Here is a 22,612-nt window from a genome sequence, read left to right on the forward strand (position 1 = left end):
TTCCATCATCCAACCACGTGCAAGCAAAAATGATTTGTTTTTTTAATTTTCCTGGCACATGGTTGGGTATTCTGTGCAAATTGAAACTTCACCATGTTCTGTGGCAAATTCCCTTGCAAAGTGAACATTTACCTTTAGTAAATAAACTCCAGTGCCTTTGGGCTTATCTCAGGGATTGTTAACCAAGGATGCTATTTGCACTGTCTGACAATCCAATAGCTAAAAGGATCCACTATCGGTTTATTAAAAATAAAAGTAAGAATTTGTTCAACAAGCAAGTAAAATGTCATATCAAAAAACGACCTTGAGACACACTCTACACAGTCTACAATAACCACGCAGAATATATGTTCATGTAAAGCAGACTTTAATTTCTTTTTATTTAAGAACACAATAGATGAGGTTGGAGATTTTAGCTCCAGACTGCAAAGCTTGTTATCCAAGTAGCTGTTATCTCCCCATGCAATCTGTTGATACATTTATAGAAACAAGATTTTTGATGAAACATGGAAACCCAGAGACATTTGGTAAACTCAATTTAATTTTGCTGAATCAGTTTTAATTCCGAGTTTTCATTATAAGAGCATGGTGTTATTTTGTTCCCAACTCGAGTTGTTTCTCATCTACAAACCAAAATAAGAGTAAAAAGAGGATAAGTTATGTTTAAAATTTTCTCAGGCAGGAACTACAAGACATTGCAATACAGTAGAACCATCAAATGTATAAATGTTTAGAAACACAAAGTTAGTGCCACACTAACTGTCATACAGTGCATCCGGAAAGTATTCACAGCGCTTTTTCCAGATTATGTTACAGCCTCATTCCAAAATAGATTAAATTAATTATTTTCCTCAAAATTCTACAAACAATACTCCATAATGACAATGTGAAAGATGTTTTTTTTTAAATCTTTGCAAATTTATTAAAAATAAATGGCGAAAAAATCCCATGTATATAAGTATTCACAGCCTTTGCTCAATATTTTGTTGAAGCAATCTCCAATCTCCAATTTTTCTTTGCAGGACCTCTCAAGCTCTCAAGCTCCATCAGGTTGGATGGGGAGCGTCGGTGCACAGCTATTTTTAGATGTCTCCAGAGATATTTAATCGGGTTCAAGTCTGGGCTCTGGCTGGGCCACTCAAGGACATTCACAGAGTTGTCCGGTAGCCAGTCCTTTGTTATCTTGACTGTGTGCTTAGGGTCATTGTCCTGTTGGAAGATGAACCTTGGCCCAGTCTGAATTACAGAGCACTCTAGAGTAGGTTTTCATCAAGGATGCCTCTGTACATTGCTGAATTCATCTTTCCCTTGATTTCCTGCCACTGAAAAACATCCCCACAGCATGATGATGCCACCACCATGTCTCACTGTAGGGATGGTATTGGTCAGTTGATGAGCGGTGCCTGGATCCCTACAGACATGACACTTACTATTCAGGCCAACAAGTTCAATCTTTGTTTCATCAGACCAGTGAATTTTGTTTTTCATGGTCTGAGAGTCCTTCAGGTGCCTTTTGGCAAACTCCAGGTGGGCTATCATGTGCCTTTTGCTAAGGAGTGGCTTCCGTCTGGTCACTCTACCATACATAGGAAAAGAGGGGCGCACCGACCTAGTGCATTACCATAAAAACATTTAATAAAATATTAAAAAGTGTACATAGTACTCACAAAACTGGTGTGATACAACACACATCAAGAATAGCATATACAGTTTCCAAGGTAGCCAGGTCCCGATTGTGACGCATTAGCATGCAGATGGTCGCATGGGGCTGCTATGGCTAGGCTGACGCGTTTCAGGGGCGAACCCCCTTCCTCAGAGCCAGATAAAGCACTTTATCTGGCTCTGAGGAAGGGGGTTCGCCTCTGAAACGCGTCAGCCTAGCCATAGCAGCCCCATGCGACCATCTGCATGCTAATGCGTCACAATCGGGACCTGGCTACCTTGGAAACTGTATATGCTATTCTTGATGTGTGTTGTATCACACCAGTTTTGTGAGTACTATGTACACTTTTTAATATTTTAATAAATGTTTTTATGGTAATGCACTAGGTCGGTGCGCCCCTCTTTTTCTTTTTTCCTTTCTACCAGTGGTTCTGGATACCCTTGATCCTGAAGGGGGCAGCAAGACCAGACAGCTCTCTCTACATCTGAGCTTGTAGTGCACCTCTTTCTACTCCACCAAACAGCACTTGAGCGCAGGAGGTTTTGTTTTTTGAATATACACTCTACCATACAGGCTTGATTAGTGGAGTGTTGCAGAGATGGTTGTTCTTCTGGAAGGTTCTCCTCTCTCCACAGAGAAATGCTGGAGCTCTGTCAGAGTGACCATCAGGTTTTTGGCCACCTCCCTGACTAAGGCCCTTCTCTCCCGATCACACAGTTTGGCTGGGCGGCTCACTCTAGGAAGAGTCCTGGTGGTTCGAAACTTCTTCCATTTACAGATGATGGAGGCCACTGTGCTCGTTGGTACCTTCAATGCTGCAGAAATGTTCTGTACCCTTTCCCAGATCTGTGCCTGGATACAATTCTGTCTCGGAGGTATACAGACAATTCCTTGGACTTCATGGCTTGGTTTGTACTCTGACATGCACTGTTAACTGTGGGACCTTGTATAGACAGGTGTGTTCCTTTCCAAATCATGTCCAATCAACTGAATTTACCACAGGTGGACTCCAATCAAGTTGTAGAAACATCTCAAGGATGATCAGAGGAAACAGGATGCACTTGAGCTCAATTTTGAGTGTCATGACAAAGGCTGTGAATACTTATGAACATGCAATTCTTGTCAGATCATTTTTAATTTTAATAAATGAACCACCAACTACCATCAATGGCTGTGCACAGAGCTGGAAATTGTGCTGTTGGCGTGGTCAACCCGGAACGCCTGACTGTTCGTCACTTCATGTACTACGTCCCACCAACCGAGAAAAAGTCAGCACCTACAAGGATGTGCGAGGTTTGTTGCTCAAAGCAAGATGACAGTGGAAGGAAAATCAGAAAGGAAACCAGGTTCTATTGTGACGTCGGACTTTGTGCAGTCCCATGTTTCAAAACTTTCCATACCCGGGATGCTTACTAAACCATTAACCATTATGCAGTGTCTAGTATTACAGTGATAAGTAATATTGCACCCTTGTTTGGACAAATTTCAGTGTTTTTGGTTTGATTACATTATTGAATAAAATGTATTATTATTATATTATAATTTATGATTTCGTGTTTGAAACTTTGTATTCCTAAGAATTACAGGCCTACAATATAAAACAACAGATTTCCATGCAAAACAACGTACTGCTTTGACATTCGATACTGACATAATCACACCGCCAGTGAGGTTAAATTACATTTATTCCTTTAGAAATGTCAGTTTTGCTGCAGCAAGTTCCATACATTGTACAAATGCACCACTTTGCAGGCACATTAAGGGGACCCCCCCCCCCGGCACAATATTTGAAGGAATTTTTAATTTTTACTGTTTCACTTTAACCTCCCCGGTGGTATGATTGTTTCCGATTTTAGTTGCTGAAAGCGGTACAATTATTTTGCTAGTAATTCTTAAGGTCAAGCAGCCCAAACCAACTACTTATTTTTTTTTACTGTGCGTTCTTCTTTATAACATCTCGGGTATGATAAAGTTTGAAACACAAAATCATAAATTATAATATAATAAATAACTATAAATAAGTTAAAGTATATATATATATATATATATATATATATATGTGTGTATAAATATATATTATATATATATAAATATATATTTATATATATATATATATATATATACACGTACATATTCATATATATATATATATATATATATATATATATATATATATATATACATATATATAAAAAGTACAGTAAAACTGCACTGGGGGGCAAGCTAATGTCAATTTATTTTTTATTTTATTTTGTAATGTAATCCAATAGGATTACAATATATCAGTGTGTTTTACTTTTCAAATTTGCCGCTGGTTCCACCCCCCCTGCGAGCGTCACGTCGCAGGAGACGGAAGCCAGGGCTCACAGCATCGGGCGGAAGATCCAGCCGCTGTATGCTGCAGGGACACATCGTAAGGTAAGTACCCTCTACCAGGATCCTGTGATGCTCCCTGGTGGTACCCTGAGTGTGGCTCGGGGGTTACCGCTAATGGCACTAAAATTCCACCCCGAACCACACTCGGGAATACCACTAAGGAGGTTAAGCATTATTAAAGTCACTGTTCCTGTAAAAACGATTGTTTAAAAAAAAATGTTTTTCCATTGATACATGTCCCCCAGGGCAGTACCCGGGTCCCAATATACTTTTTATGGCAATACCTTGCTTATGAGCCTTTAAAATGAGGACTTTTGATTTTTCATGTTCTTGTCACATAGACTTTAAAAGACTTTGCATGTTCGCTAGAACTTTTTCTCTGTATGAGATGTTCTTGTGCGAACTGAACAGGAGGGTGTCCGGCCCATCTTTAATCACCAGGTAGTCTTTCACAGAAAATGATTCAGCAGATATGGTTGACCCTTTCAAAAAAGGGAAATATCTGTCGGTCAGTAAGAGGAGGTGATTTGGTGGGCTTGGATTAGAGAAATTGCACAGGATGGGTATAACTAGTCATGATGTTTACTAGTATGCCACATAGGAGAGAGGCTGGGTAATGGGTGTGTAAAGTACTTACATTCCAAATGCTATCCATAAAAGGAGTCGTCAGATCACAACACTATAGGCATTCACAAAGCTTTTTAGTCCACCGATTGTCCTGCACTCACAGTGTGTATCTGTATTTGCCGATTGATGTGGAATAAAGACACTCCTTTTTGAAATTCATCGGAAGTGCGGTCATTCCTTTTGTTGTATGACACAAAGCTTTTAGCACAAGTCTTACCCATTTACTTCAGCTATACATTTAGAGATTTGGTTGCACATTTCCAATATTATAACAAACTGCTCACCATATAATGGAGGTCTAAATGGTCAGTTTCATTCTCCAGCTCTGTATGTTTAATAATAAATTCCACTTGCACCTCCTGCTGCCCGTCACATGGGAGAACTTTGTTCGTGGAGTGGAGCTTCAGGAAGCTCTTAGAATGGGAGTAGAAGGGTTTAAGATTCAGATCAGCACCACCATATCTAGGTACCTTGCAGTTTGGATACCATGTCAAACACTGTGGGTTTGATTTATCTTTAAAAATAAGACAAATAAGTAAAATTTTAATTTTAATATTGTTTAGATTAAAGGTGAACTCCAGGCAAATATAAAATAAACATATTATGCAGCTATGGTTTCATTAACCATTAAAATTGTATGTATTTTTTAAATGAATTTAAATTCTCAGGAGATTTCAGCTGCCATTTTGGGATGCAGAAGTGCTATATATAGGACATGCATATTAAAAAAGAAAGAATAGCGCACACATGCAAAAGAAATGACTTCAGAAGTCTGGTCAGACCTAATACATAATAAACAAGCAAAAAGTTGGGGGAGCAAACCCTGAACAAGTATTTTCTAAAGCTGGTGCACAATATGGCCATATGGTGGGACCAAATCCCCATTTTTATTTATGGATTGTCTTCATATTTGATAGTCATTTCTTTTGCATGTGTGCGCTATTCTTTTTTATTATGCATGTCGCTTGGTTCATAGCTGCACCAGCTTTAGAAATACTTGTTCAGGGTTTGCTCCCCCAACTTTTTGCTTGTTTATTATGTATTCGGTCGGACCAGACTTCTGAGGTTGAGCACACCACCCCCCCCCCCCCCCACACCTGTACTCTATCAGTGTCCACTATCAAGTAGATATAGGAGTAGTCCCTTGCAGTGCATTAGCACATCTCTCCCAGCAAGGAGTGTTGTCTCCAAGGGTAAGAGAGGCTGGATTCACCCCTTTTTTATGGATAGTGTAGGACCCACTGACAATGGGGTACTTTGATGTAGTGGTGGGCTTGAGCACGATATGGCCATATGGTGGGACCAAATCCCCATTTTTATTTATGGATTGTCTTCATATTTGATAGTCATTTCTTTTGCATGTGTGCGCTAATCTTTTTTAATATGCATGTCGCTTGGTTCATAGCTGCACCAGCTTTAGAAATACTTGTTCAGGGTTTGCCCCCCCAACTTTTTGCTTGTTTATTATATATAGGACAACCTACATCTCGGTGGAAACCTTGGATTGGAGAAGTGTAAGCAGGGGTATGAACTCATGTGGTAGGGACAGTTGGAGTTTGCACAAGTGAAGAAATGTCATCAGCACACCAATGATTCCTCGAAAGGGTCCAACTAAACTACCTATTCGGTAGTACTGGGTGCTGTAATGGCCATAGGCTGGAAGCCGTGGATGATCAAAGTGAAGAAATGTTATCAGCACACCAATGATTCCTCGAAAGGGTCCAAAGCTTTATTATCGTGGGCACATGATAAATATACAGCAACGTTTTAGAGTCACGCAGGGCTCCTTCATCAGACAAGAAGTGACCATGATAATAAAGCTTTGGACCCTTTTGAGGAATCCTTGGTGTGCTGATGACAATTCTTTACTTTGTTTTCCATCCTATGGTCATTACAGCACACAGCACTCCTAAACAGCCAGTTTCTTGTATGTGTGAATATGTATGGGAATATTGCGCTCAGGAGAGATAAGAGAAGATATGGCTACCATCTGTGTTGCCAGATGAGCCATACAGTAATTACAGAGGGGTTTTTCCTGCAAGAAAAAACATAACTTTAGTATCTTAGTGTATTTTCACTTTTGCAATCGAATTTGAGACAGACCTACTATATATTTGTTTTAATGTATGTTCCCATTCACACAGCATGTCTACTTATATATATATTTTAATCTTGTCGATGTTTCTTAGGAGGTGTCATGTTTGACTGCAAGGTTTTTGAACAATATTAAAGTGGTTCTGTCCCAAGTCTATTCTTATTAACATAAAATGCAAGAAGCTTAACCTCTAAACCTTTAACCCTTTGTTAAGACAAATTTTAGACAGATTTACAAATTAATAATGAAGATCTGCCTGCTTGCAGAAAGGGTTAATTATGGCAAACACAGCAGCCCAACACCCTCATAAACAGAGAACTGTATAGGATTTTCCTTGCTGGGGGGTCCAGAATAAAGCATCTAAAAAAGATAAGCAATTTTCATTTTTTTCAGTTAAGTTATGCTATGTGATCGGGTCATGTAACAAATATGAAGTAGGTGTTATCCCAATTTAGCCGCCAAGGTAGAAGTACACTTCAAGGAAGGCATGCTCTGTCTTGTCTCCTTTATGTAACAAGTGAACTCTTATGGAATTAAATATTCCTAAAGTATAACTGTATTTACTAGTTTTTGGGAAAAAAAGCTACCATAAAGCACCTTTCACGTGGAGCTGATCCCCTACTGAACTGGAACTGAATTGGACAGACATCAGTGTTTTGATATCTGTGCCCATTCAAATTGTGCCTTGCGGACACAAACTGATCCATGAAAGCTCTATGGGAAGCCTGATCTAAACAGACTCTGGAGACACACATAATATATATTTAAACAGAAATATTAGTACCTTTAGGGATTTTTGTCCTTCCCAGCCATGTCCTTCCCAGCTCTAGAATGTATTGGGCTGGCATTACATTAGGATGAAACAACAGAACCTGTGGCCCTTTATATCAGCTGTCCGTATAAGAATCCCCTTCTAGATCAGGGTCTCCATCAGAGTCCCCCTTTACATCATGGTCCCATTTATATTGCCTCTCACATCTGTTGTCCTCAGAGTGCCCCCTTACATCAATTGCCCCTTTACATCAGCTTTCCCCAACAGAGTGCCTCTTTACATCAACTATCCCCATCAGCGTGCTCCTCTACTTCAGCAGATCCCGTCAGAGTGCCCCCTTATATCAACTGTTCCCATAAGAATGTCCCCTTTCATCAATTGTCCCCATCAGAGTGCCCCATTACATCAATTGCCGCTATCAGAGTGCCACCTTACATCAATTGTCCACATCAAACTGGTTAATATATCAATGAATGCACTCTGAAAGACCTGGGGAAACAACAAAAATCTTGGAGGTGGGGGGACTGGGGGCACATTACACCCTGGCACCCCCCTAAATCCAGGCCTGCTCAGCAGTGGAGTTCCTGGGAGTGATATTAGTATTGGAAAAAAAGATTAATCTCCAGCATCTACCAAAAAACAGAAATATCTCTGGTGGACTGTCCTTTTAACTCCCCATGGCCTTGGGAGGATTGGGAACGTATGCCCTGAGTGGACATTAGACCTAAATGGTACCTAAATAGTGTGGTGGTTTCCTGTGGACTAAAGAAAGTCACCACACAAATTTAATGTGGTGCTACAGTGACTGATGATAACGGTGATAGGCTTTTGACATCTTAAAGAACACAGCTTATTGTAACACAACTTTTCACATAAATACACTAAAAATGTTTGTAAGTAAAAAAAATGTAAGTCTCTACTCTGTACCACTGTAATTTGCCTAATACGTTTATTTCCTATGATCATCAGGTGCATCAAGCTACCATAATAATGATTTTTAGAACTTAATAAATTAAGTCTGTTTGTGTTAGTGCAAAATTATTTTAGAACTCACCAATCCTTTGTAGGGGATCCTAGCTTTGTAGTTACAGCAACAACAAATGACACCTTTTAATAATGTTGGATACTATAGTTTGACTTGTTGTAGATAACACAATTCCTGCCAAAAATAAATAAGCAAGAGATCACATATTTCCTCAGCAAATCAGGGGATTAGAAATCGTGTGTGATACATGATCATTTCTAAAAATGTGGTCTAATCTTAAACAGTACCAGTGCTTTTTAAAATGTGGACTTGATTTGGGTCTACTTTTTATGTGTTGCAGGGTCCTGCTATTCATTTGTTCTGTTTTATTTCTTTTGATAGCTCATAGTTCTCTGGGAATTCTGTACCATTGGCTCACCCTGCAATAAATGTTCCTTTGTAAAACAGATGTTATGAAAAAGTAAAACATAATAAAGTATACGAATACCAACTAAAAACATATGTAATAAACATACACACACACATATATATATGTATATATACAGTATCTCACATAAGTGAGTACACCCCTCACATTTTTTTAAATATTTTATTATATCTTTTCATGGGACAACACTGACGAAATGACACTTTGCTACAATGTAAAGTAGCGATTGTACAGCTTGTATAACAGTGTAAATTTGCTGTCCTCTTTAAAACAACTCAACACACAGCCATTCATGTTTGAATCACTGGCAACAAAAGTGAGTGCATCCCTAAGTGAAAATGTCCAAATTGGGCCCAATTAGCAATTTTCCCTCCCCAATGTCATGTTGTTAGTGTTACAAGGTCTTGGGTGTGAATGGAGAGCAGGTGTGTTAAATTTGGTGTTATAGCTCTCACTCTTTCATACTGGTCACTGGTGTTCAACCTGACACCTCATGGATCCTCAGAACTCTCTGAGGATCTGAAAAAAAAACAATTATTGCTCTACATAAAGATGACATAGGCTATAAGAAGATTGTCAAGACCCTGAAACTGAGCTGCAGCAAGGTAGCCAAGACCATACAGCGGTTTAACAAGACAGGTTCCACTCAGAACAGGCCTAGCCATGGTCGACCAAAGAAGTTGAGTGCACGGGCCTAGTGTCATATCCAGAGGTTGTCTTTGGGAAATAGACATATGAGTGCTGCCAGCATTGGTGTGGAGGTTGAAGGGGTGGGGGTCAGCCTGTCAGTGCTCAGACCATACGTTGCACACTGCATCAAATTGGTCTGCATGGCTGTCGTCCCAGAAGGAAACCTCTTCTAAAGATGATGCACAAGAAAGCCCACAAACAGTTTGCTGAAGACAAGCAGACTAATGACATGGATTACTGGAACCATGTCCTGTGGTCTGATGAGACCAAGATAAATCTATTTGGTTCAGATGGTGTCAAGCCTGTGTGGCAGCAACCAGGTGAGGAGTACAAAGACAAGTGTGTCTTGTCTACAGTCAAGCATGGTGGTGGGAGTGTCGTGATCTGGGGCTGCTTGAGTGCTGCCGGCACTGGGGAACTACAGTTAATTGAGGGAACCATGAATGCCAACATGTACTGTGACATAATGAAGCAGAGCTTCATCCCCTCCCTTCAGAGACTGGGCTGCAGGGCAGTATTCCAACATGATAACGACCCCAAACACACCTCCAAGATGACCACTGCCTTGCTAAAGAATCTGAGGGTAAAGGCGATGGACTGGCCAAGAATGCCTCCAGACGTAAACCCTATTGAGCATCTGTGGGCATCCTCAAACGGAAGGTGGAGGAGCGCAAGGTCTCTAACATCCACCAGCTCCATGATGTCATCATGGAGGAGTGGAAGAGGACTCCAGTGGCAACCTGTGAAGCTCTGGTGAATTCCATGCCCAAGAGGGTTAAGGCAGTGCTGGAAAATAATGATGGCCACACAAAATATTGACACTTTGGGCCAGATTTTGACATTTTAAATTAAGGGTGTACTCACTTTTGTTGCCAGCGGTTTAGACATTAATGGCTGTGTGTTGAGATATTTTGAGGGGACAGAAAATTTACACTGTTATATAAGCTGTACACTCACTACTTTACATTGTAGCAAAGTGTCTTTTCTTCAGTGTTGTTACATGAAAAGGTATAATAAAATAATTACAAAAATGTGAGGGGTGTACTCACTTTTGTGAGATACTATATATATAGAATTAACTATAGAATATATATACCGTATTTTCTGGCGTATAAGACGACTGGGCGTATAAGATGACCCCCCTAATTTTCAAGTTAAAACATAGGTTTTGGGCTATACTCGCCGTATAAGACTACCCCCCTTCCGAAGCAAGGCAACATCATTGAAAAACATCAGATTTCTCATAGATCTCCAAGGTACCCTAGTACTGTAATACATGTAATCTCTCATAATATCTCCAAGGTACCCTAAGTATTACCAGTAGATGTAATCTCAAGACGCTGGCTGTGCGGGAATCCTGTACCGGTATACCGTATGTACCGCAGCTTCGGCTACATACAGTATACCGTGCTGAGCCAATCACAGTGAGCGATGTATTCTATTATTGAATGCAAAGCCTGCTCAGATTGGCAGAGTCAGAGAGGTGGGCTGATGTTACTCAGCCAATCCGAGCAGGCTTTGCATTCAATAATAGAATACATCGCTCTCCCTGATTAGCTCAGCGCAGTACACTGTATGTAGTCAAAGCTACGGTACATACGGTATACCGGTACAGGATTCCCACACAGCCAGCGTCTTGAGAGATTACATCTACCGGTAATACTTATACTTAGGTTACCTTGGAGATATTATACTCAGCGTATAAGACGACCCCCCATTTTTGGGGGATTTTTTTGAGGTTCAAAAGTAGTCTTATACGCCAGAAAATACGGTATATAGAATTAACTTCTATGATATGACATCCTGATCTGTCCAGCTAAGAGAGAGAAACACAAACAGGAAGAATACAGGAAGAGGACTTTACAGCTGGAAACATATATATTGAAAGCGGTTGTAAACCTAAGATATGAAATATGAACAAAGCATATCCCTCAAAAGTGTGTACTTGTTCCAGTCCAGAACACTAAGGCCCCTTTCACACAGGCGCACTGCCCAACGGAGTCCGTTCTGCTCAGCGGGGGATCGATCCGCCGATCCCCGCTGAGCAGGCAGATGACAGCTCCGTCTCCGCTCTGTGTGCAAAGAACGGAGCTGTCAGATCCCCAATGTCCTCTAGCTGATTGGCTACCATGCACAGCTGCACCAGATTTTTGCAGTTTTAGTAAATCTCCTCTTAAGTGTCATTTCTCTCTGCCGCCTTGTTCCGCTGCTATCTGCATGAGTCACTTCACTCCCCAGTCCCCACTCAATCAGCTCCCCAGCCCCTGCTTTCTGAAAGCTCACACAATTTGTATAAATTCTGGACTTTGAAAGGCTGTATCCATCTGAGTATTCTTACACAGGTATTCTGACTTACTGACTCACTTTAAAATTGTACGGACATGCCTATATTAGACTTGCTGTCTCCTTATATCAGTAGTCATTATCTTCTCATGATTTAATGGCCATTCTGTTGCATTTACCGTTCCAGTGAAATTAGCACAGATATCGGTTTTGCTATCATTGTTTCCTCCCCACCAATATTTGTAATGCTTGTGACACAGTTTCCTTAAACTGGCTTGACATAAGTGTATCTAAAAGACATACAGTAACACATTTCTAATGTATGTAAGTTATAGAAAGTGTTATTATTCATTAAGGATTATTTGGAAATTTTGCGCAACGTGTCACATTTCCTTCCTTCGAGTCACTATGCAGGATTTGCATAGACTGATATTCAGACTCACCTTCCACATACGCAAAGTGGGAACTGGTTACCGTCAAACATAACAACCTTGGGGAACTGAAGGGAAACTTTCAACTTTGGAAGAACTGTAGAGAAGGTCTTAATCTTTTCATTACAAGGGACACACTGTATATTTTACAAATATTCTCAGGCTAAAAAACATAGTTTTATTAATAAATTAATAAAGTATAAATTAATGAATAAGTCCCCCTTACATCCAGGAGTGCCCACCAGAGATCCCTCTTACATCCAGGGATGCCTACCAGAGTCCCACCATACATCCAGCAGTTCCCAACAGGGTCCCCCTTTACATTCAAGAGTGCCGACCAGAGTCCCCTTTACATTCAAAAGTGCCCAGCAGGGCCCCCCTTTCCAACTATCCAATAAACTTGTGCGCTACAGAAAAAAATGCTAAATGAATCAAAAAATAACTGCTGCCACAACACTTGATGATAAAAAAGAAATATAGGGGGCGCTAATGTAAATATTATAAGTGTGTGAAAAAATGATACCTTGCCAGAAATAAATCTAAACCTGCTGAAATTCATGCATGTGCAATATTGTGAATAAATTATGAACAAAAGTTAAAATGACAAAGGTATCATGAAAAGCAAGTAAATATGATAGTTGCATATACAGTATCTCACACAAGTGAGTACACCCCTCACATTTTTGTAAATATTTTATTATATCTTTTCATGTGACAACACTGAAGAAATTACACTTTTCACAATGAAGTGAAAAGTGAAGTAGTGAGTGTACAGCTTGTATAACAGTGTAAATTTGCTGTCTCCTCAAAATAACTCAACACACAGCCATTAATGTTTAAACCACTGACAACAAAAGTGAGTACACCCCTAAGTGAAAATGTCCAAGCGTACTCCTGAGCTGGGCTGTGTGCGTCCATAGCCACACACAGTGCTGTTTGGCCATACCCCCTTGCTTCCTCTTCACAAGATTTGACTGAGAACAGCAGGAGCCTATAGCTGTGGGACCAGGAGGTCAGTGGAGTGCTACTGCAGATGAAGACTGTGATGGATGGTAAATATTTAGGGGCAAGAGAAGGGAGAAAAGGAAAATGTTTTACCTAATGCATGGAATGCATTAAGGTAAACAACGTTTTGCCTTTAGAACCTCTTTAAAGTTGTTGTAAACCATATTTTTTTTTACATTTAAAATAAAAAACATGTAAAACTTACCTGCTTTGTGCAATTTTATTGAACAGAGCAATCCCTACCTCCTCTTCTGGAGTCCTACTGTCTACTCCTTTTTTTTAGGTGTGCCCCCTCAGCAAGCTCTCGGGAGCTGGGCTGTATGAATCCATAAACATAGTGTCCATAAACACACAGTGTGGCTCGGCCACGTGCCACATTCCTCCTCAGCCACACCCTTTCTGACTAACAGCAGCAGGAGCCTATATCTCTCACTGTGAGAAGAGGAGGAGAGGAGAGTGGGTCTGTAGATGTGACAATGCTGTATCAGTGGAGGAGTCAGGTAAGTATTTAGGGACAGGGGAGGGAAACAGGCAGTGGAGTGTTTTTTTACCCTGATGCATAAATTGAATAAAGTAGAAAAAAATGCTTAGGACTTCAGAGCCACTTCTAAAATGAATGACAAAATTAAAAAAATTGGCTGCCAAAGAGAAGTGTTTATTCTTTCTTTTCAGTTTATTATCATTTTTTTTTTATTATTCACTCACAGCTTCCAGAGTTTGCAAAAGACTCCCCAAAAGTATAAAAAACTGTAATTACCAATCTGGAGGTTGGCTTTGCACCTACAGTATGTATTTAGCCAAAACTGAATCACAGTACCATGTGTGTGCTGCAATGGTGTATATCGTGATTATGTTTTTTAAAGGCTTGTTGGGGGGGGGGGGGGTGCTTTGATGAAATATTGGGGGTAAAAAATGTCCCCTGATATTTCGCTTTTAAGATGGAGAAAGAGATTGAGGACACAGAGATCTTTCTGCAGTCGCAGTTGTAGTGAAACAATTAACAAATAGCAAATACTCTGTAGAGAGGATTTATGTTCATTCACAAGCTGAAAGCATAGTAAACATAGTTTACAATGCTTAAGTTATGCATGAACACAAAAGTGATTGGTACCAATCATTCACTGTGTTTATTCAGGAGGGGAAGGGGTCAGTAAGACAACACATTTTTTTTGTAGACGCTATAACTTTTGCGCAAACCAATAAATATACGCCTATTGAGGTCTTTTTTTTTTTTTTTATCAAAGACATGTAGCTAAATACATTTTGGCATAAATGTATGACAAACATTCCGTTTATTGAATATTTTTTATAAGAATAAGTAGAAAATATTTTGTTTATATAGCAGAAAACTAAAACTGCAGAGGTGATCAAATACCACCAAAAGAAAGCTTGATTTGTGGGGGGGGAGGATGTAAATTTTGTTTGGGTACAGCATTGCAAAGTTATGCAGTGCCAAATTGCAAAAAATGGCCTAGTCATTAGGGGATAAATCCTTCCAGTCCAGAAGTGGCTAATGTGTCATGACATTTGTTATTTTCTATTTATCATTGCTGAAAATAAGCAAACGACAATATAGCAAACAACAATTTCCACTTGTAATTCTTTATTGTGATTTCAGATCAGATATATATAATACCTAGAATTACGAAACGCGTCCGGAGCGTGACCACTCGACCTTAGCACAGGATATGCCGGATCGTTCGGTACCACCCAGGAATCACCACCGGACAGCTGGTGAGAGATGCCGGTTGATCCGGGTTCTGGATGTCATACAAGAGAATGCGGTTGTTGTTTTTAAATATGTAAGTGAGTTACATTTCATTGAGTTTTCATTGTTTAGCTGGTGAGAGGTGCCGGTTGACCTGGGTTCTGGAGGTCATACAAGAGAATGCGGTTGTTGTTTTTAAATATGTAAGTGAGTATTCATTGTTTGCAGTGTACATAAAACTTAAACAGGATTACACTATGTGTTGCTGTATATAATTCCTATGAGCACTGAGGATCGGAGGAGGAGGCAAGTACACCTAATCATAGAGGGAGCCCCTTTAGGATCTTAGGCAGAGGATTATCATGACGAGTGGGTCTGTGTGCGCTTATATAACATAGAAGTTATCCCTGTGGCTTGAATTGGAGGAGAGAGATGTGTGGTTATATCCAAAAGCCCTGATTCATCACCTGCTGGTGAGTTTGTATGCTGAAGGGGATAGGATAAGCACGAGGTGTGGCGGAAGCAGCACACATTATTTGATTCCTAAAGAAGTCACTCTAAAAGCACACGGTGGACCCATATATGAACTTTTTACATTATAAAAATCTTTTTTAGCACTACTAATGTGGTGATCAATTGTGGACTATTTTATGGACTACTTTTTTTTACTACATATCATGAGCTCTAGTGGCGCTGGGTGTGAAGGCTGATATATTGTATGTGTCAATTTTAATTTGTTTAATATAATACCAAGGTGTTAACAAGATCTACGCAAGGAACTTTGATTTTTTTGTGTGCAGTTGATTGTAAAGTTCTGGTGCTCAAAGAATCAGAGCAAAAGCCTCCATCCAGCTAACAGGAAGAAAAATCAACACATTGGTGTTCGAATTAACTCCCGTTCTTCCAAATACAAACAACACAAACTGTAGTGTCATATAAAAAAGTTACTTTTAGACACACTCTACTATAATCACACAGACTATATGTTCATGGAAAACAGACTTTAATTTCCCTTTAATTTAAGAGCATATTAGTTGAGGTTGGGGATTCCAGTAGAAGACTGCAAAGCTTGTTATGTAAGTAGCTGTATTTTCCTCTATGATACATTTAAAGAAGCAATATTCTTGATGATGCAAGGAAACTGTGAGACATTTAGTAATCTAATTTTAATTTCACAGAATCTGTTTCATTTATAAGTTTTCCATATAGGCGCACAGTGTTATTTTGTTCTCAACTTGAATTGCTGGAGTTGCCATCTGCAAAGCAAAACAGAAGCAAAAAAAGGAAAAGTTACATTTAAAAACTGTCTCAGGCAGGAACTACAAGACATTACAATACAGGGGAACCATCAAATGTATTCATATTTAGAAACACAAAGTAAGTGCCACGCCAAATATTGTAGATTACAGATATTAAAATGTATTAGTCCTTAGTCAGGACACAAGATGTTCCTGCCAACATATTTTGGGGGTTTCCAAAGTCCCTCTTCATTAAGGCTTTAAAAGCTGTAGTCCTTATGTGCAGAGACAGCAACCCTAACTTTGTCACAGAGGTAGTCTCACTTAACAGAGAGATGGCATTTGGTGGAGCTTATCTGTGAAGCCAGGGAGCATCTAACCCCAGTAACAACCACAGAACACATAGGAGGCCTTTCTAACTAATACATACTACTACTAACTAATTAATACCTAGACTTAAAAACTTTAAAATGAAGTACAGGTTAACCACTTTAGTCCCGGAAGATTTGGCTGCACAATGACCAAGCCACTTTTTTCAACTTGGCACTGCATGACTTTAACTGACAATTGTGCGGTTATGCCATGCTGTACCCAAACAAAATTTACGTCCTTTTTTTCCCACAAACAGAGCTTTCTTTTGGTGGTATTTGATCACCTCTGCGCTTTTTATTTTTTGCGATATTAATAAAAAAATGGCAAAAATTGTTAAAAAATATCCAATATATTATATTTAGGCCAAAATGTATTTAGCTACATGTCTTTGACAAAAAAATTCTCAATGAGCATATTTTTATCCACTTTAAGACCGGAAAATTTTACCCCCTTCCTGCCCAGGCCATATTTTGAGATTCAGCACTGCGTTACTTTAATGGACAATTGCGCGGTCGTGTGACGCTGTGCCCAAATGAAATTTACATACTTTTTCCCCCCCCCACAAATAGAGCTTTCTTTTAGTGGTATTTGATCACCTGTGTGATTTTTAATTTTTGAAAAAAAGAGCGACAATTTTGAAAAAAAACTATATTTTCACATTCTGATATATAACATTCCCAAAAAAAAAAAAAAAAATTTAGAAATCAAAATTTTTTAACATTCTAGGCCAATTTGTTTTCTGCTACATATTTTTGGTAAAAAAATTGCAATAAGCATATTTTGATTGGTTTGCGCAAAAGTTATCGCGTTTACTAACTACGGGAAATATTTGTCATTTTTCATTGTTTTTTTGTTTTTTTTTACTAGTAATGGCGGCGATCTGTGATTTTTTTTTTTTGCGGGACTGCGGACAGATCGGACCCCTAACTGACATTTTTGACACTTTTGGGGGGACCAGTGACATTACTACAGTAATCAGTTCTAAAAATATGCACTGTTACTGTAATAATGACACTGGCAGGGAAGGGGTTAACACTGGTGTTAAACAAGGAGTTAAATGTATGCTTAATGCTTACTGACATGTGTGGGGAGAGGGGGTTCTGTGACAGAGACAGAGATCGCAGGTTCAGCTATGCTGAATCCTGTAATCTCTCCCTGTCTGTCACAGAGAAGATCCACCTGCTTAGTTTACACAAGTGGATTTTCTCACACTTTCCCCGACGATCGGGGAAGAGAGACAGTGTCTAAACACAGTAGGAGAGAGCCTCCAGTGGTGCGCTCGCACTGCCGAGACAGCTAGACCCAGGGCTGCCACTGTGCCGCAGTAGCAGCACAGTGAGAGGTCCTAAAGTGGTTAATTATGAAAAATACTTTATAGGAGAGAAACATAGGGTGTTGGATACATCTTCTAAAAATGCTAGTTACTTGACTATCATATTATACCACATTTCAACACTTTGAGTCATCAACCCACAACAAATATGCAGACCAGGAGATATGTATACTTGTTTCTGGACAGCAACTAGAAAGTACAAAAGCTGGAGGATCACAGAACTGCCAAACAAATGGCAGTTTCAGCCATCGATCAATAATAACATCCTTTATATGTCAATCAGGCCAAGTTTATATAAAAAAAGTGAAAGATTTCTAAATTTAATTTACTGAGTTTATGTTAATCTTTACCAGTGTTGCAGGGACGGTTGTATTCTGTCACTGCTTGTTCATCTGAAAGATAAAACAACAACACATAACATAGTGTATTTTATTCAGTGTATGTAATCATTATTTGTGTGCTGCTGATTTACATTTTTGTTTACTGTCTGAATGTCAAATAATAAGGTTAATGAGGGCATTGGATTTGATTTACTAAAACTGGAGCGTGCAAAATCTGGTGCGGCTCTGCACAGAAACCAATCAGCTTCCAGGTTTTTTCTTTGTTTGTCAAAGCTTAATTGAACAAGCAGAGGTTAGAAGCTGATTGACTACTATCCACATATGCACCAGGTTTTGCACTCTTCAGTTTTAGTAAAACAACCCCACTTTGTTTTGGTACAAGAACAGATCCAGGATGGTTGAGAGGAGCTTCACAAATCACACTGCATCTTCAAAAAACACTAAAAACCAGCTTAGTTTCTCATTGTTTATTCATTCCCAAGACCGTTTCTCTGTGATGAATTAAATTAACTTAAATAGGGCCCAACACACCACAATGGACCAAAAAATGTGCAGGCAGCATTTTCAGCAATGCAAACGTTAGTGCTGTGCTGCATCACAAGTACCCAGCTTCTGCTGCATTGAGGTGCCATTCAGTACAGCACACTAGGATTCTGCCCATGATCCCACATTTTGGCAGAATGCATCACAAGGTTTTGGGTGTCATTATTCTTTAATGACAACCAACATGTGATGTGTTTCTGCCAATATCATGGCAAAAAGCATGCTTTAAAAACGTGCTAGGTTTGTCACCCAAAAAAGAGATTGAGCTTATTTTCAGGCAACAAACACACATAGGGCAGCCCATGAAGTTATTGGGCTGTCCTATGTGCGACATGCTAAATAGCATGCAAATCGCCCAACCAAAATTCAAAAAAGTGTGAATGCAACCTTATTAAAATAATCAGCTGGTCTGGTACCCAAAAGCACCCCCTGGACACAAAGCAAAAGATGTGGGTAGATCATCTGAATACCTTTATAGGTATACAGATTACATTTTTGTTTTCTGTGTGTAATAGAACACCTGGACTAAGTCTAGACCATCTATAGGTGTGCATATTGTACTCACTAGTACAAGAGAAGGCTATTACCTGTCTCATAGTAATCATAGATTTTTGCTGTGGCTGGCTTCAGGTCCCTGACTTCAATTTCCTGCTCCACCATAAAAGAGAGATTTACAGGATCATGTCCCACCTATGAGGAAAATAACATTACAGTGATTGAAATAAATGCAGCTAAGTGCTTCAGAACCACACAGAGCAGGCTGAAATGACAGGTAAAAAGAATATAAAGTAAATTATGGTAACAGGTTGGCTTCCAACAGTGGTAGTGGAGGACTATATCAACTATTAACAAAAGCATTCAAAGAAGAAACATAAAGAATCTTAGTGAATCTAAGATGGAAAAGGACCTGGGGGTCCTAATGGACAACAGACTTGGCAGTGGTATGCAATGCCAAGCTGCTGCAAGCAAAGCCAACAGAATACTGGCATGTATTAAAAAAAGGGATTCACCCCAGAAATAAAGAGATTATTCTCCCACTTTACAAGACTCTGGTCCGGCCACATCTTGAATATGCCGTCCAGTTTATGGGCACCAGTCCTAAGAAAGGATGTGCTAGAACTGGAGAGAGTACAGGGCAACAAAGATAATAAGGGGAATGGAGGACATCAGCTATGAGGAAAGACTACAAGAATTTAACTATTCTCTCTGGAGAAGAGACAATTGAGGGGGGATATGATATCAATGTACAAATACTGTACTGGTGACCATAGCATAAGGAACAAACTTTTCAAAGAAAGGGAATACAATAAGACACATGGCCACTCACTAAAACTAGAGGAAAAACGGTTTAACCTTAAACTACGTAAGGGGTTCTTTGCTGTCAGAGCGGTAAGGATGTGAAATTCTCTATCACAAGCAGTGGTATCAGCAGGGAGTATCGATAGTTTCAAAAATGTATGGTTAGCAGCAAACACACACACATTATGGGTTGAACTGGATGGACTGGTGTCTTTTTTTAGCCTCATTAACTATGTAACTAAAAGTAAAAAAAACACTGAGCAAAATCAAGTGCAGGGTGAAATGCCCTTTACATAGCCTTTAAGGATAAACTTTAATAGATTTTTGGTCAAATTTAATTATTTTGATTAAAGTTTTAATATAGGGTGTATCCATGGTATACAACTCCTAGAGCATTATGGGTTTTATGAAAATATAATACACAGTATGTCACAAAAGTGAGTACACCCCCTCACATTTTTGTAAATATTTTATTATATCTTTTTTTTGTGTGACAACACTGAAGAAATTACACTTTGCTACAATGTAAAGTAGTGAGTGTACAGCTTGTATAACAGTGTAAATTTGTTGTCCCCTCAAAATAACTCAACACACAGCCATCAATGTCAAAACCAGTGTTTCTCAACTCCGGTCCTCAGGGCACATTAACAGGCCAGGTTTGCAAGAAACCTGAAATACATCTCAGGTGATATCCTTTGCTGCTCAGTGACTGCAGTATTCTAGTCTGCATCTCCACAAGGTAATACTTAAAATCTGGCCTGTTAGTGTGCCCTGAGGATCGGAGTTGAGAAACATAGGTCTAAACCACTGGCAACAAAAGTTAGTTACACCTAAGTGAAAATGCCCACATTGGGCCCAAAGTGTCAATATTTTGTGTGGCCACCATTATTTTCAAGCATTGCCTTAACCCTCTTGGGCATGGAGTTCACCAGAGCTTCACAAGTTGCCACTTGAGTCCTCTTCCATTTCTCCATGATGACATCACTGAACTGGTGGATGTTAGAGACCTTGCCCTCCTCCACCTTTGAGGATGCCCACAGATGCTCAAAAGGGTTTAGGTCTGAAGAAATGCTTGGCCAGTCCATTACATTTACCCTCAGTTTCTTTGGCAAGGCAGTGGTCATCATGGAGGTGTGTTTGGGGTCGTTATGTTGGAATACTGCCCTGCGGCTCTGTCTCCGAAGAGAGGGGATCATGCTCTGCTTCAGTATGTCACAGTACATGTTGACATTCATGGTTCCTTCAGTGAACTGTAGATCCCAGGTACTAGTAGCACTCATGCAGCCCCAGACCATGGCACTCCTACCACCATGCTTGACTGTAGGCAAGACACACTTGTCTTTGTACTCCTCACCTGGTTGCCACACGCTTGACACCATCTGAACCAAATAAGTTTATCTTGGTCTCATCAGACCACAGGACATGGCTCCAATAATCCATGTCCTTAGTCTGCTTGTCTTCAGCTAACTGTTTGCGAGCTTTCTTGTACATCATTTTAGAAGAGGCTTCCTTCTGTGATGACAGCCATGCGGACCAATTTAAAGCAGTGTGCGGCAAATGGTCTGCGCACTGACAAGCTAACCCCCCCACCCCTTCAACTTATGCATCAATGTTGGCAGCACTCATACGTCTATTTCCCAAAGACAACCTCTGGATATGAGGCTGAGCACGTGCACTCAACCTCTTTGGTCTACCATGACGAGGCCTGTTCTGAGTGGAACCTGTCCTGGTACACCGCTGTATGGTCTTGGCCACAGTGCTGCAGCTCATTTTCAGGGTCTTGGCAATCTTACTATAGCCTAGGCCATCTTTATGTAGAGCAACAATTCTTTTTTTTCAGATCATTAGAGAGTTCTTTGCTATGAGGTGCCATGTTGAAATTCCAGTGACCAGTATAATAGAGTGAGAGCGATAACACCAAATTTAACACACCTGCTCCCCATTCACACCTGAGACCTTCTAACACTAACGAGTCACGTGACAATGGTGACGGAAAATGGATAACTGGGCCCAATTTGTACTCACTTTTGTTGTCAGCGGTTTAGACATTAATCGCTGTGTGTTGAGTTATTTTGAGGAGACAGCAAATTTACACTGTTATACAAGCTGTACACTCACTACTTTACATTGTAGCAAAGTGTCACTTTCTTCAGTGTTGTCACATGAAAAAATATAATAAAATATTTACAAAAATGTGAGGGGTGTACTCACTTTTGTGAGATACTGTAGAGGAGGTTGTTTCCTTAAGACTCCCGCTCTATGCCTGAAATTTAGTCTGGAGAGAACACACTGCAGAACTTCATCTTTACATATAGAGCCAGAAATGCTGACCAATGTACTTTGATGGTCAGAATACAATAGATGAGCAGGTAGGATTCCCCCATCCACACACACAAGTCTTTTTTTTTTTTTTTTTTCATTTAA

The 22,612-nt window shown here is 39.8% G+C and overlaps 1 protein-coding gene across 1 annotated transcript in view; it reads right to left on the reverse strand.

Moving 5' to 3' along the window:
- Positions 1-16,178: 16,178 nt before the first annotated feature.
- The window catches only part of LOC309564226 (alpha-2-macroglobulin-like), a 289,760-nt gene continuing 283,326 nt past the window's right edge, over positions 16,179-22,612 (reverse strand). The window contains exons 33-35 of the mRNA XM_082268853.1: positions 19,477-19,579; positions 18,356-18,397; positions 16,179-16,318 (exon numbers count right to left, since the gene is read on the reverse strand). Coding sequence (XP_082124979.1) covers positions 16,293-16,318; positions 18,356-18,397; positions 19,477-19,579 — 171 coding nt within the window. The 3' untranslated portion in view covers positions 16,179-16,292. The remainder of the gene's footprint in view (positions 16,319-18,355; positions 18,398-19,476; positions 19,580-22,612) is intronic.

This window comes from Pelophylax lessonae, assembly GCF_965119305.1.
Source record: "Pelophylax lessonae genome assembly, chromosome: 9".
NCBI lineage: Eukaryota > Metazoa > Chordata > Amphibia > Anura > Ranidae > Pelophylax > Pelophylax lessonae.